Below are 16,951 nucleotides of genomic sequence, written 5' to 3' on the forward strand. Positions count from 1 at the left end.
CAAGACATTTCTAAATTGGATATGAAATAAATGTAGGTAAACTTCATTTCTATCTGAAGCTAAGAAGCCAAACATAATTATTCAACATTTTCAGGTACAGGGGAGCCCCAGAATATTTTAGATGCTCCTAATTTCAAAAGATTTCAAAATTGCTACCAAGTCTGAGTTCAACCTGTTTTATATACTGTCTATAGAACCTCATGTGGAAAGAAATGCAGGCATTAAAAATTTCAAGGAAACAAATTTGTATGAACCGCTTGCTTTACAGGGAATGAATATACATGAGTCACTTGGAACACCTTATTATAAGGAAACATGATTTCTTATGTGCAGCGGTCTGACTTCTGTAATTGTTATAACTAATTTAAAGAGCTTTTGATTGATTCACATACTTTTAAATAGCACTTACAAAAATGTCAAAACTCTAAAATGTATATGGTACTTTTAGCAATACTTATGTCTAAATCCATATGATGATTTACAAAAGAGGACACATCTTTATCATAGAATACAATTTTTGAAAGGGCAGAAACACTAGATACTTTACTCTATGAAGTTACCTATAAAAAATATGAATACTACCATATCAGGATGACTGTTAAAAACAACTTACTATGGCCAGTAAGATAATACAGGTGATATCTTCTTGCATGACATGACCCTTCTCTATCAACAAACTTCAATAAAGATAATCCACTCACTACCCTTCTCCAAAAAAAGACAAGATAAATGAAAATGTCATACCCTCGTATGTTTACAAATAAGTCTTCTGCAGCTTTGTGAATGTGGAAAACTTCATCCCGGAAGAGAGAGAGGCAAGAGCTACTTTGAAGAGCTAGCTTCCAAAGGTTCAATGCTGTTGCATCAGTATTTAGAATCCCATGGCACAAAATGAAGCCAACTTTAAAAAAACATAAATAAATACAAATATAAAAGTATTCCAAAATTAAATTCTTTCAGTTACAAAGTAGCTTACAAAATTTTCAGAAATATAATCACTATGAGAAAAAGAAATGCTGCTTCTGGGTTGTGTAAGAAGTCATTTTAATAAATGAGTAAAAGACATTTTCAAAAATCTTTATATTTTAAGCCAAAGATCAGAAGTTACTAATTAACACATAATACAGTAATCATTACAACTGTTAAAATAACTGAAAAGACTAATCTACCTTTCTAAATCACCAGAAGAAATGTAATAGCATCTTGCATTTTCATAGCAATGCACACTTTACCAAATAAGTTTTCACGTATATTATCTCACATAATTCTGTGGAGTAGATAAAACAGATGGTATCCTTCTCTTTTACAGTTGAAGAAATGAAGGTTCAATGACTTACCTAAAGTTATACCATTAACATGTTAGAGCTAGAGTTAGCCTCAAGTATTTACCCTTAAAGCCTAAGAGTCTTTCAATATATTATGCTGCTCTCTAGTATATGAATTCAGACCTTTCATCTTTTGTTATCTACTTTGGAAATCTTACACAAATGTATAATCATATATATGTTTGTGGATGCCCTCTCTAGCCCTGTATACTAGGCCACAAAACTTCATCTGTCATTCATTCAACATTTACTCAGTGCCTTCTATACACAAGGTACTGTAATGGGCCAGTTAAAAACCAATCCTATTTCCTGTGAAATTTCCCTAGGATTCTCAGTAGTCACTCCCACCTCTAAACTCCTGAATCATTAATATACAATTTGCCATTTATCTTTTTATTCTTAGCTCAACCTTCTTTTAACAGGGCCACTACTGGGGTGCCTGGGTGGCTCAGTCATTAAGCACCTGACTTCAGCTCAGGTCATGATTCTAGGGTCCTGGGATTGAGCCCCACATCGGGCTCCCTGCTCCGCGGGAAGCCTGCTTCTCCCTCTCCCACTCCGCCTGCTTGTGTTCCCTCTCTCGCTATCTCTCTCTCTGTCAAATAAATTAAAATCTTTGAGGAAAAAAAAACAAAACAGGGCCACTACACAAGTTAACTTTTTAAGTTAAGTAGGCATATATTGTGGAGTCATATGTACAGAAGTGTATTTAACTTTCTTAAATTTCCTGAAACACATTAAAGTATTTTTAATGCAACAGGACCCCTAAACACAAGCCAATTATACAATCTGGTACACAAGCAAAGAAATAGAATACATGTACAGAAATTTAAAGAATCCTCAAGAGAAACTGTAAAAGATTCTTGCCTTATATAATGACTTTTTACCCTAAACCCCTGAGTAAAAAGAGATTTCACTTAGTGTCTTATACCTTGTTGAATACTTCGATTCACAAAATTGCTGCTGACAATAAAAGGTTTCTCTAAAAATATTAGCAGTTATATTATGGGTTACCATATGTTTTATTTTTTTAAGATATGGATTACCTTTGAATTTAGTATATCCATTTGTTTATGATAGACTCAAAAAAGGTAATGTAATTTAAATTCAATTGCCCAAGATTAGGATGGTTTATTAAATCACACATTACCCTCCTTTCCCCACCAACGTCCCATTAAAAGGACAGAAAAAAATTTAAGCCACAAAAATGCTGGAGAACAAGATAAAAAAACCAATACTAGACAAGAAAGTTAGAGAAAATCTTTTAAGATAGAAAGTAGGTAGAACTCAACTATCAATTTAAAAACGGACTGGAGGGCGCCTGGGTGGCTCAGTTGGTTAGGCAACTGCCTTTGGCTCAGGTCATGATCCTGGAGTCCCGGGATCGAGTCCCACATCGGGCTCCCTGCTCAGCAGGGAGTCTGCTTCTCTCTCTGACCCTTTTCCCTCTCCTGCTCTCTCTCTCTCATTCTCTCTCTCAAATAAATAAAATAAAATAAAATAAATAAAAAATAATAAAAACGGACAGGAATTAGTAACCCAAAACTCCAGAGATGAAAAGAGATCTTTCCCAAGGAGTCCTCTGAGTCCAACCAATATAGCAAGAATAGACCCTGAAAAGAATATCAGGATAAGTTATTTTATAATTGCATTGCAAATAGCTGGGTCTTCAACATTCCAGACTCTCAATAACTCTTGGCCCCAGACTATAACCTAGACCCATGATCCTTAAACTTTAGCTTGCATCAGAGCAACCGGGAAGGCTTATGATTTTTTAAATCAGATTGCTAGGATCCATTCATAGTCTAATTCAGCAGGTCTAAGGTGGAGATCAAGGTTCTGTGTATCTAACAAGTTCCTAGGTGATGCTGCTGACCCAGGGACCACACTTTGAACTAATCTAAAGCAAAGTGCTAAAGAAAGTAGACCACCTTCTACAGAAAAGTCCTACTATGAGTATAGTATGGGTGGCTGTATAGCGCCTGGGTGGCTCAGTCGTTAAGCGTCTGCCTTCAGCTCAGGTCATGATCCCAGGGTCCTGGGATCAAGTCCCGCATCGGGCTCCCTGCTCAGCGGGGAGCCTGCTTCTCCCTCTGCCTCTCTTATGAATAAATAAATAAAATCTTTAAAAAAAAAAAAGATAAGTACAGAGTTTAAGGTAATTCTTAACCTCTGTTAACTCTACTCAAGGCTCAATTACATGAAAGCAGCAAAACTCAGAGTACATCACCTTCCTTACTTTGGCAAGTGTGGTCATTCCACATCTGTCTGCCTTCTCTATGTCCCTGTATCCCCAATTAGGGTAGCCTGCCTTCTGACCCACTTCCCTGCTCATCATACAAAGCCCTATAATCAGCTTTTCTGTACAGACTGGGGGAACTAGTGCTATTAACTCTAGATGTCACCCATGCCACCTAATTCTAATAATCACCTCTGTTCTACAGCCAAACTTCCATAAACATGAACAATCAAGGATCACAATATATTTCAGCAAAATCAATAATTTGAAAGCTGTGTTTTGAGTCAACTAAGAGAAAGGATTAAAATCTTAACTATCATTATAGAAAATATAAGTATCACAAAACTAATCAATGTAAAAAATATAATTAATAAAAATGGCTAAGGAGGGGCACCTGGATGGTTCAGTCAGTTAAGCATCCAACTCTTGATTTTGGCTCAGGTCATTATCTCAGGGTCCTGAGATCAAGCCTTGAGACAGGCTCCATGCTCAGCCCATCTGCTTGAGATTCTCTCTCTCTCTCTCCCTCTGCCCCCCACTCACCCACTTGCATGTGTGCAGACTCTAAATGAAGGAATGAATGAATAAATAAATAAATAAAATCTTTAAAAAAAAATGCTAAGGATAGGGAGTATAAGCTCTCTTTCATACTAGTAACAGTGCTATTCAAAGTGCCAGGGCATAATGAGATTAAGTAAAGAAAGAGAGTACTTAGAAACTTTTACAAAAATTTGACATTTATGAGTAGAAACCTAGTAATAATCTAATTGTTAGACTAAACTGAATCTAATAATTAAAAATGTAGGCTTTTACTTTCTGTCTTTATTACTTCATTTCTGGTAACTCTAGTAATTCACTTTTAGTTGTCAGTAGTTTAGTAATCCGTATTTTATGTAAGTATCAATCCAAAAAATTTAAAAAAAGAAAACTGAAGGCACTGTAGTTTGAGACATACTATAAGAAAAAGTCAACAAATACTACCTACTAGTTAATAAATCAAGATAAAAGAACTAGACGAAGTAAAAAAAAAAAAACTGCTCAAAATTATTCCCCTATGCCACTGGACTTCGGGGTTGTAGAAGTAATTGTATTATAGCAATTCTCATTCTTTATTGTATCTGTGGGTCACTATGTCTATTTCCCCTATAATTTGTGAACTTTTCAGGAGCACAACTACTAATTTCATCCTCCATGTATACTGAACTGTCAACCACATACTGAAGTAAAGCAAAATCAAAAACCTTAGCTGAATAAACACAGTATTTTTAAAAATCATTAAAAACAAAACAAAAATGTAGTTTTGACAGCTACATTGAGAGGCAATATAACGTACCATGAGCCCTGGCATTAGCCTGGGTTCTTATTTGGTCTTTGTCACTTATTAGCTATGTGGAGTAAGCTTTAGATTCCTTATCTTCAAAACAGACTATCTATCCTGACAGGGTCAGTATGAGAACTGAATGAGATAAGGCACGGAGAAGGCTTATTAACAGTGCTTAGCACAGAAGTAATCCATGTTACCCATTATTTTTCTCTAAAACTTAAAACCTGAGAGGTAATTACAAAACTAATTTTACTTACAGATAATCCATTTTTCCATTGCATCCAAAGAGAGATATTCACAAGGCATCTTAAAAAGAGAAGATACAAATTTGTGATTAAAAGAAATTCTAAAAAACAAATCCTGTACTGAGTCACTCTCTTTCTCTTTCTCCTAAAAATTCTTACTATTCAATTCATGACTCAAATACCACCATGACGTATTTGAAAAGCTGGATAAAAGTTTTATAATTTATACTTAAATGTGCAGTCCATAAAGGAAAATGAGAGCTGGGCCCCTTTCACATTTACACTCCCTGAAACCTCCCTTAAAACAGTATTTTGCCAAATTGTCTTCAATCTGGTAAATGATAAACTTCCAAAAGTATATTCCAAATATACCAAGTCTATTTCAGAGTTTGTAATATTCCAAAGGATAATATTTTAATCAAGTTAAAAACGACTTATGTACATGAATGCTCACTGTCTCACCCAAATCAGTAATTATGTGTATATATTCTCCATATATAGAACATTTATGTTCATACACACAGAGAAAAGACTGAAAATACAGTCGACCCTTGAACAACATGAGGGTAAGGACTGCCAACCCCCTCTCCCCGTGTAGTTGAAAAGTCACTAAAAACTTCTGACTCTTAAAAACTTAACTGCTAATAGCCTATTAACCAGAAGCCTTATCAATGACATAAAGTCAATTAATACATATTTTGTATGTTATACATATTATATAACATACTCTTATACTAAATTAAGCTAGAAAAAAGAAAATGTTATTAAGAAAATCTTAAGGAAGAGAAAATACATTTACAAAAACAATCCAGGTGTAAGTGGACCTGCACAGTTCAAACCTGTGTTGTTCAAGGGTCCACTGTGTGAAAGAATATAATAATGATTTTCTCTAGTCGGTGAAGATTGAGGTGATTTTTGTTTTCTTCTTTAAAATTTTCTGCATTTTCCAAATTTTCTATTATAACAGAAAACAAACATTTAAATTTTAAAAGAAAATACTTACACTGTTTGTATTAACTCAGCATCAGAATTTAGAAATAAACTCAACAGTATAACTTACTGAGAATTTTACAATAAATTTCACTGACAGACTAATACTAATTAGAAGAAAAACTGCAACAACACTGCCTAACTGGTATTTTTAAAAAATCAACTTTACTATTTTCATTCAAAAAGGGAAAAATAGAACCATACAGTGTCAGACTGTGCAGGATTAAGCATTGTACTAGGTGCACTGATGAGACTCAATAGTTGGGCATTTCTCCACTGGTCAGCTGAAAGATTCCTTCGAGGATATACCATCTGAAGAGAAATCAGTGCATCTGAAAGAGACTAATTAAAATAGGAAAAAAGGAAGTTGAGGAATAAAATTTTTTTTCCTTTTCCATTTAAATTTTAGCTATAACTGCTGTGTGTTTCTACATGTATCATCCTAAAACAGCAAAACCTAATTACAACTATGCTCCATACAATATCTGAGGTGGGTCTGGCTATCTCAAGTTTTTTTTTTTTAATTTCATAAAAGCAACATAGATTCTGCATTCCTGGGCAAGAGCTTAGCTCAGGAAATCACGTTACATCCTTGGAAGTTAAAATGTTTGGCAATCTTGGGATCTTTATTTCAAAACAGGTAGGAAGCCTAGTGTCATTCTTTTGTACTCTGACAGTTCTCACTGAAATAACAGAATGTTAGGGTTATATGATTAAGTGTTAATAGAACTCAACATATTTTGTATTTCTCCAAAGAATGCCTTATAAAAAAATGTACTCTATCTTAATAAATTACTTAACTTCTATTTGCCATTTGGTCTGTTAATTACAGCTTTATCATCAAGGTATTTAATGTTTCTTCTCATCTGCTTCTTGTTTGCTTTTAAATGGGCTTTGGTACTCATCTCTGCTTCCTAAAATTTCTGTACGAGAATGATTTTTTTTTAAGATTTTATTTATTTATTTGACAGAGAGATAGAGCCAGAGAGCACAAGGTGGGGAATGGCAGAGAGAAAAGGAGAAGCAGGCTCCCCGCTGAGCAGGGAGCCTGATGCAGGGCTCAATCCCAGGACCCTGGGATCAACCTGAGCTGAAGGCAGACACTTAACCACCTGAGCCACCCAGGCGCCCCCAAGAGTGATTCTTTAATCTGACTGCTACCATGGGATTTGTTCAGAAAACAGAAAGCAAGGTTCTACCTAAAACTTAGTGAACCAGAACCTCTGGGAAGAGATCCCAGAAACCTGTATTTTTATTATACTCTACCAAGTGATTATGAATATATTTTTAAATTAAATTAATTTTAACAAATCCTAGCAAATATAGGATAGACTTTCCACCAAAACATGAGCTACTGGGGCACCTAGGTGGCTCAGTCAGTTAAGAATCTGACTTGATTTCAGCTCAGATCACGATCTCAGGGCCGTGGGATAAGGCCTCTGTTGGGCTCCGCACTCAGCGCAGAGTCTGCTTGAGATTTTCTCTCTCCCTCTGCCCCTCCCCTCATTCACACTTGAGAGAAAGAAAGAAACAAAGAAACAAAGAAAAAAACAAAGAAAGAAAGACTTTAAAAAAAAACTGGGATATCATGGAACATCAGAAAAATCATGATTAGGAAATAGTCTAATCCAAATGTTCAAATCTCCTCAAGCAATTTAATAGTCTAGTATATGCAAATGATTATGGAGAACTTAAAAAGAGATCCAACAGCCTTTAAGGAAATTTTCATCACCTAGGTGGGGAAAGAAACAAATTTGAAGTGGGTAAATAAAAATAAAAACAAGGTCATCCATGACTGGCAGAAAGTCAGAAACGGATCCAAAGAGAAAACAAGGGAGGAGTAGGGAAGACAGTTCTAAGTGAGGAAAAAGTACTACCAAAATCAGAGACAGATGACTATATGCTCAGCACTCTGAGGAATCCTGACACTTCCATCTACAATGCTGATTTTTACTTCAAAAATGATGCCATCCACTAGCGTCTTTCTAACTAAAGATCCAACTAACTTCAAAACATTAAACCTATATAAATTTGTGGGATAATACAGCTTTGCAAAAAATTAAACTGCAAACACATCTTCTGTAAATGCATCCTCAGAATTTTCACAGGAGTAAGAAAACTGAAGGAAAATTCTTGGCATTAACAGATTTATACAAAATAGTGTATTATTAAAATGTCTAACTCTCACCATTCAACGAGAATGAACCAATATTCTGAAATCTTGGGCTTTAGCTCTGGTTTTGCCACTATTACTGCCAAATGACTAATTGTGTCACTTCTCAAGCCCTCAATTTCCTTATCTATAATGAGGATGTATGAGATACCTACACATTTTCTTGATGTGCTTAGGAACATTTGAATCAGCCTACTGCAGAGAAGCCATATGGCAAGACTCCTTTGAACAAAACTGTTTCATTAAGAACTATTTTTTTAATATATTGTAAAAGATAGACATTCCAAATTATTTTCACAAAACCTTTATTTTTTCTAAGAGGCTTTACTAATAATATAGCGAAAATGTATCAAGTAGGGGGGAGAACAAAGAAAAAGAAAATAAAAAAATAAAATGTATCAAATACTATGTATCCAAATACTTTTTATGAAGTAACTCATTTAATCATCCTAACAACCATATGCGGTAGGTACTATTATTCCATTTTTACAGATAAGAAAACTGAAATACTATGAAGTTGGTTAAGTAACTTGCCCAATATTACATACTTAGTAATTGGCAGAGTTGGGATTAGAACCCAGGTAGTCTGGTATCAGAGTAGACATTCTCAAATACTAAATTTCACTACCTCTATACCCTATACCGAATCTAAAAACTATAATGAATGATCCCTGAGTCTCCAAATACTATTTGGAATCTAACTAATGAGTTCTCTGGTTCACAACTGGATAAAACCATACATAGCTATTATTCATATCCCATTATAATGTTTTTCGTAGAAGTTTATCACTCTAACTATTCACCCTTATGCCTTCTCATATGCCTATTTATTTAATTTTTTTTAGAGAGCATGCAAGAGTGAGGGGGAAAGAGAATCTTAAGCAAGCACCACGTGGGCTCAGCATGGAGCCCAACACAGGGCTGCTACTGCATCTAAAAACCAGGTCTTACCTTGCTGTGGGGTACAAATTCTTCCATCATCTTCTTTAAAGGGTTTTCATAATCCACAATCATCTGACCAAGGCGTGGGTATTCTCGGTCACTTAAAACAGACATATCAAATTTCAGTGAGGTGTTAGCCATCAAACTGAGAATTTCACAAAGATCTGTATAATGCAGGTCTACCTTGCTCCATGGGTCATTTCATGAGCATAGTTGTATAATCCAATGATTGCCTTCCTTTCTTCAATTCGAGACAGCAGTATCATTAGCGTTGTATAGGTTATGATCAAATCTAAGTAATTCTTTGTTAAATCAAAGTTTACAGTCTAGAAAACAAAAATCAAGTTGAACTTATTTTGCAAAGTTTTAAACACACACACACACAAATCTTCATGGCAGCTAATGAAAACCAGTAATTTTCTATAGTTATTTATTTTATCCCCATTTCTAAGATTCTAATTCCTTCAACCAAAAACATACCTAAAATTTGGAAGTCATAGGTAACAGTTTTGTGTTGGTGACACAATTTTATGGATGAAAAAAAGTGTGTTATTGCCTTAACTGATGACAGTTTAAAAGGATAAACAAAACCAGAATAAGAAGGAATATGGAGCCTAAGCAAGAAAAAAGACTATTAAATAAGTAATAAAATTCAATGAACAAGTGAATTGTCAATAGAGCCTAAGCAAGAAAAAAATATTAAATAAGTAATAAAATTCACTGAGTAAGTAAATTGTCAATAGAGACATTTTTCACTTTGACTTCCTGTATCTAGAAATTGTCTTACCTAAGAAAGATTCCATCAAGTATGTCTTTCACAGAGAAAAATATTATTCACTTAACTTTTTTTAATTGGGCCTTCTAAAATAAAATACTAAAATTAACTACTATTTCCCAATATGTACAAGACTTATACCCAGTGACAAACAAGTAAAAATAGGGAATATATGGTAACTCCTTACCTTAAAAAAGTGCTACGAAATAAGCCAATGTAACAATGCTGAAATTTCACACACTAGTCACGTAATTTTTTTCTGAAGAAAAATATTCAGTCCCCTTAGTTCTATTAGAAAATCAGAAAAGAATCAGAAATTTTTCTGAAAATAATACTTACAATATCAAAGAAGACTTGGCAAACATCAATAGTATTCAGCAATTCACAAACATGGTCCTGAAAATAAAGTTTATTTTAATCTTTCATCTATATAAATAATACTAAATTTAGAAAACATACACAAATTTAAATCTTAGTTCTAGAAGAATTCAAATTTTATTATCTACAAGTGATAAAGAAATTTATACAATTAACAAACATCACTGTATGTTAAATTTTACATATTAAAATACATTACCTTAAATTCCATAACATCTACAAATGTGAAGTAGTATAATGCCAGATTTTTCAGAATCTCTGATTTTTCTTTCTGTAGCTGTGCAAGCTGTTGCTGTAAAAACAAATTTAGAATGCATTGTTAATTCAGAACAAAGATATTTAATTTTACTACAAACTATCTTCTTTTATGATTGCTATATGGAAGCACAAGCTCTTAGAACAATATCTTTAGATGATTAAGGCTTTTTTAAAAAACCAAAATACTTGAGAGAGCAACTGCTAACAGTGATCAGCAACTGACAGTGTGAGGCTATAAAACCAATCAAAGCAGATTAGTATCAAACTGCACTACTATTAAGGAAAGTTGGAAAATGTTAGAAAAAAAATCAAATGAACTCTTTAAAAACAACTCATGAGCATGATCACATTACTAGAAGTGAGAGGAAAAAAAGATGAAAAACACTGTAACTTACACTACAAAAAACAATATGCTTTATAAATTTGGAACTTACCAAAAAGAACATCCAGGCAAAGCCACGTTACGCATGCAAAATAAAATGTAGATACAAACATAAAATACAGTAACGGTTCCCTGACCAGATCCACAAAACACAATAATACATTAAACAAAAGCAAAAAACCACAACAACAAAAAAAAAGAAATGAGAAAGAAGCAAAACTAGGGTTAAGACACTGGTAAACATGAAAGAGGGAAATGTGAATACAAAAGATAAATATTATTCAATCAACTGTATTATTAGATTTACAAAAGTCCTAAGTTTTCTTTTTAAAACTATCAATATAAGTTCCAAAAGAATCCAGCCATATTTAATGCCCTGTGTATCATAAGACTGACAGAATTCCAATAAACTTTCCAGAACTTTTGATACTGAGTGTAGTCTACAGAACAGCAACTCCACATCATTTAGGAGCTTATTAGAATAGCAGATTCTCAGGCCCATACCAGATCTAGTAAAATACCCAGGTGATCTGAATCTACATTAAATGTCTGAGAAGCACTTATCTAGAATATGAGAAAACTAGAAAATACAGGAAAGTGGCCTGAAATAACAAACTTGCTACCAAATCCACACAATTTTGAAGCTTTCACACAATTCTTACTTATACAGGAAGGTTGAGGGGGAAGATGCCTCTCTACAGAACTGTACTGAACACCATTATGATAAGTCAGAAAATTTAGAGCAGTGAGTATAACATCAAGGGAAGATTAAAAAGAAAAAAAACAAAACAAAACTGTAACAAGACTATTTAAGGGTGCCTGGGTGGCTCAATTGGTTAAGCGACTGCCTTCGGCTCAGGTCAGGATCCTGGAGTCCCGGGATCGAGTCCCGCATCGGGCTCCCTGCTCAGCAGGGAGTCTGCTCCTCCCTCTGACCCTCCCCCCTCTCATGCTCTCTCTCTCTATCTCATTCTCTCTCTCAAATAAATAAATAAAATCTTTAAAAAAAAAAAAAAGACTATTTAAAACTGCAAGGACAGCAGTCTGGTAGACCCAGCTAATACAGGGTAAACTACCCTAAAGACTTCAGTCCCTGAAGACATTTAAAGAATTCTGTCTAGAAAACATGTGTAAATGAAGTACCTCATTACTTCCTCTAAATACCAGACATATTAAAGTGTATACTTACAGTGATGTGTAATGTTTTTAGCTTTATCTACAATAGTAACTGACTTTATTTTGAAGAATATATCTGTTTCAAAACAATTCCATGTTCATATGCACATTTTTAATCAAATCATTACCACTCATAACATCAAGCAGATACTTATTTAAAAGTGATTCTATTTCCAGGGTGTGGCAGATGGTCAAAATGGGTGAAGAGGAGTGGGAGGCACATGCTTCCGGTGATGGCATATAAGCCATGGTGTTGTAATAGCACTGTATGGTGACAGATGGTAGCTACCCTTGTGGTAAGCACAGTATTAACATATAAACTTCTAGAATCGCTATGTCATACACCCTGAAACTAATGTAACACTGTGTGTTAACTATACTTCAATTAAAAATAATGTTTAAAAGGTTCTATTTCCTCAGATTATTCTACCTTTACCATGTTCAACATTAAACATTTATGATTAATGTCTTAGTCCTTTTTCTTGCTTTTCAGTACTTTAAATTTGAGTTTTGAAACATAATAGGTGAAAGACTCATTAAGATAAGCAAGAATATAATTCAGTTGCTACTGGGCTTAATTATTAATAGTACCTCTTTCAGCATCCTAGTTTGGACAAAAAAAGACAGTCACCATCTCATTATGGCTTTAATGATCTTTTATACAAACCTCATTTTACATATTGAGAACCTAATGCACACAGAAAGTAAAAGAACTGTTCCAAAGTTACGTAACTCCTTCATGGCAGGTCAGGACTGGAAATCTCATTTCCTTACTCCTAATAAAGTGTTCTTTCTACCATTCTGCATGCCCATCAATTTCCCTTTTTAATAATAAAATCTCATTGTGGTCTAAATTTCTCATTCAATTTTATTTCCCCAAACCATATGTAACCGGCTTCTACAATGACTAAAAGAAATTCACTCAACTAATGAATGTCTGAATTCAAAACATCAAGTTTTCAAGGCCCTACACAACTTGATCCTCAATTTAATTTACCTTTCCAATATAAAATTTCCCCTACATTCATTCACACACAGTAGCCAAAACAAACTATTCACTATTTTCTATACATAGCTCATGTTTTCATTATTGTTTCCTCTACTGAGATGTCCAAATCCCACTACTCCCAAATCACTTAGTTGAAATGTTAACCTATTTTCAAGGAACCATCCCTGGGGGCACCTGGGTGGCTCAGTCAGTTAAACGTCCAACTCTTGATTTAGGTTCAGGTCATGTGGGATCGAGCCCCACGACGGGCTCCACACTCAAGGCAGAGGTTGCTCCAGATTCTCTCCCTCTGCCACTCGCACTCACTCTTTCTCTCTCTCTAATAAATAAATAAATAAATAAATAAAATCTTAAAAAAAAATCCCTGATTAAACCTCTTCCCTGAATGCAAACATCTCCATCCTCTAAATGTGTATAATTTCTAATAATATCATTTTCTACCTTGTATCACAGCTATCTCCAACACTGTAAGACAGCGTACAAAACTCATTTCTTCAATCTCCACAACCCGTATCATACAGCTCTGTATATAAGAAAGTATCCAATATAAACATCTAACAGAGGAGTGATTCTGACAAATTAAAAGGTCTTTATATGTCAATGACAGATGACAGATTTGGGTAGTTTTGTTAGAAAGCCTACTTCTTATTGCACAACCATGACTAAATGACTTCACCTCTCAGAGCCTAATACCCTCATCATGAGCCAAAATAATGTACATAAGAACATCTGATAGTACCTGACACCCAGAAACTACCCATTAAATATTAGGTAAGTAACAAAGGAGGTTCACAGACCACTTCTTCCAAACAGGCAAAAATAAGGCTATTTTAAATAATCCCAATACTACTTATAGTACTTCTAATAAGAGTTAGTATTAAGTGAGCATGCACTCCTTGCCAGATACTGTTCCAAATATCCTACAAGTATCTTACTCAATCATCTCAATTATGTTCCCTATTTAATGAAAATGAATTCCATAAAGCTATGCATTAAAGAGTTCAATTATAACAAAGAACAAAAGTGTCTACAACTTGCAGAATTCAACCACAAAAAATGTTACCATTTAGTTCTTAAAGTGAAGGAGAGTAGATACTACTAAAAGGTACTTAATTTTAGGTTCAACTTCCAAAACAAAGTTTTCTTAAGTCATCACCTCATTGTTTTACAGCAAACAAAAAGCAGGGAATAGTTTAAGAACATAAATTAGTAATAAATTGATGTTACAGAACAGAACATTAGAAAAGTACAATTCTGACAAGAATTCATTCTATTCCTTAATACTTTCAAAAGCATATCATAGATACACAGATTAACTATATACATTAGCAAAATATCTGTACAATGCTTTCATTAAAATTTCAAACTATGAATCATTATTCTTAACATTAAAGTAAAATATGTAAAAACTGAAAATGAACAAGATAAAGAGTAGCCATGCAGATCATAAAACAAGACTGTATCTTTGCAATGAAAAATCTTGTTAATTAATCTTTGTCAAATTAAGAAGCATTTTCCATACAAAGTAAGTATCTAAAAAATTGATGAAATGTAGTATTTACTAGTTTTCATTCTTTCAAAGAAAAATTACGGCAACTTACAATAAGGAACCAATGCCTAAGACAGACTCACTGATTTTCAACACAAAGAAATGTGGCTATAGTTCTTTATTCACCTATTTCAATTATTACCTTCTTTCATTAACAAAGTTGCTTATGCACAATATTTTTCTTGGTCTAAATTATGCTAGTAGTTTGTTCCTCTTAAAAAACAACCAAGCACAGGGCGCCTGGGTGGCTCAGTTGGTTAAGCGACTGCCTTAGGCTCAGGTCATGATCCTGGAGTCCCAGGATCAAGTCCCACATCAGGATCCCTGCTCAGCAGGGAGTCTGCTTCTCCCTCTGACCCTTCCCCTCTTCATGATCTCTCTCTCTGTCTCATTCTTTCTCTCTCAAATAAATAAATAAATCTTTAAAAAAAATCCAAGTACAGAAGTTTGGTCTCAGGGAAAGCTTTTGTGTATTTTCTTAGTATGATATTCTAAACCAGGCTTTTAAAAATACAAGTCCCAAGAAGCTATCTGGATAAACCTCTTGAACTGTCAGCTATCAGCCTCATCAACTCTCATCTAGATCACTACACTAGCCTCCAAACTGGACTCCATACTTCATCTCTTGCCTCTTCAGTCTTCTCCACAAAGAAGCAGGAGAGTCAGAATTTTAAAGTAACACACTACCACAAAAAACAGATTCCAATAATGGTTATGCAAGATATTAATACTGGATAAAGAGTATACAGGAACTCTCTGCACTAGCTCTGCAAATTTTTTAAGTCTAATATTATTTCAAAATAAAACTCTTTTAAAAAATTCCAGTGGTTTCCCATCATACTTTAAAATACAAAGTCCCTACCAGTGCCTCAGAATAAAATTTAAATAGGACACCTATCTTTAAGACCTCATCTCCTTTCATACTCCTCTAGCCTCACTCTGTAAGCTGTCATACCGGTCTTCCTGCTCAGTTAATCAAATTCACCAAGCTTGGTTCTACTTCAGAGCCTTTGCACTCGCTCTTTCTCAAGCCTGGGATGCTCTTCGCCACTTCTTTGCATAGCTCACTCCCACATTTCTCTTTAGAGAAGCCATTGTTAGGCATTCTTCTCTAAAATAGTCTCCTTCCTCATTACTCTCTAACTCCTTATCCTGCTTTTTATTTCTTCCTACCACTTATCTCCAAATCAAAGTATGTATGTATTTCTGTTAATGTTTGTTGTCTAAAATCTCAACTTGAGGGGTGCCTGGGTGGCTCAGTCATTAAGTGTCTACCTTTGGCTCAGGTCATCATCCCAGAGTCCTGGGATCGAACCCCGCATCGGGCTCCTTGCTCTGAGGGAAGCCTGCTTCTCCCTCTCCCACTCCCCCTGCTTGTGTTCCCTCTCTTGCTTGTCTCTCTCTGTCAAATAAATAAATAAAATCTTTTAAAAAAATAATAAATAAAAAATAAAATCTCAACTTGAACTTAAATCCATGAGAACAAGGACATCTGTATCATTCTCTGCTGCATCTCCAGCACTGAGAACACTAGCACATAGATGAGCAATCAATCAATTACTTATCCTCAACATTCTCAACATAAAAATCATTAAGTCAATTTTCAAACTGCACTGCTGATTGTAAATGAATGCTGTATCAGGCATCAACTCTTGTCTCAAATGAGTTTACATATCCTAACACAGAACGGTGATTTAATCCCTTGAACAAATCCCCAAAGTTGGGCAAAATATTTCATTATGTCTTCCCAGGATAAGAAAGCATAAAAGAGGGAGACGAACCATGAGAGATGATGGACTCTGAAAAACAAACTGAGGGTTCTAGAGGGGAGGAGGGCAGGGGGATAGGTTAGCCTGGTGATGGGTATTAAAGAGGGCACGTTCTGCATGGAGCACTGGGTGTTATGCACAAACAATGAATCATGGAACACTACATCAAAAACTAATGATGTAATATATGGTGATTAACATAACAATAAAAAAGAAAGCATAAAAGAAGGAAATGTGAAATATCTAAAGAGAATGACATATTCTATCCAATATAAGCAAATCTCTTAAGATTATCTGAAAATCCAAATTCACACAAAGAATACACATTTCTTAAAAGGTTCATAGGATTTTGTAGTATTCTCCTTTCATCATCTACAAAATGATTCTGATAGTCAATATTTCAGAAATGCATTTTTC

At 34.5% G+C, this 16,951-nt stretch overlaps 2 protein-coding genes across 6 annotated transcripts in view; one reads left to right on the forward strand and one right to left on the reverse strand.

Annotated features, from left to right (window-relative positions):
* The window catches only part of NCKAP1 (NCK associated protein 1), a 99,114-nt gene that overhangs the window by 54,729 nt on the left and 27,434 nt on the right, over positions 1 to 16,951 (reverse strand). For 3 of the 5 annotated variants that reach the window (XM_027588436.1, XM_027588431.1, XM_027588434.1), the window contains 7 exons: positions 10,591 to 10,683; positions 10,353 to 10,409; positions 9,422 to 9,564; positions 9,248 to 9,338; positions 6,328 to 6,465; positions 5,146 to 5,194; positions 745 to 901 (listed from right to left, as the gene is read on the reverse strand). In XM_027588436.1, coding sequence (XP_027444237.1) covers positions 745 to 901; positions 5,146 to 5,194; positions 6,328 to 6,465; positions 9,248 to 9,338; positions 9,422 to 9,564; positions 10,353 to 10,409; positions 10,591 to 10,683 — 728 coding nt within the window. The remainder of the gene's footprint in view (positions 1 to 744; positions 902 to 5,145; positions 5,195 to 6,327; positions 6,466 to 9,247; positions 9,339 to 9,421; positions 9,565 to 10,352; positions 10,410 to 10,590; positions 10,684 to 16,951) is intronic. The other 2 variants (XM_027588435.1, XM_027588433.1) reach the window with 1 other exon arrangement.
* The window catches only part of LOC113920339 (WAS/WASL-interacting protein family member 3-like), a 71,145-nt gene that overhangs the window by 25,670 nt on the left and 28,524 nt on the right, over positions 1 to 16,951 (forward strand). The gene's annotated exons all lie outside the window — the stretch shown is intronic.

This window comes from Zalophus californianus, chromosome 3 (genome assembly GCF_009762305.2).
Source record: "Zalophus californianus isolate mZalCal1 chromosome 3, mZalCal1.pri.v2, whole genome shotgun sequence".
Lineage (NCBI taxonomy): Eukaryota > Metazoa > Chordata > Mammalia > Carnivora > Otariidae > Zalophus > Zalophus californianus.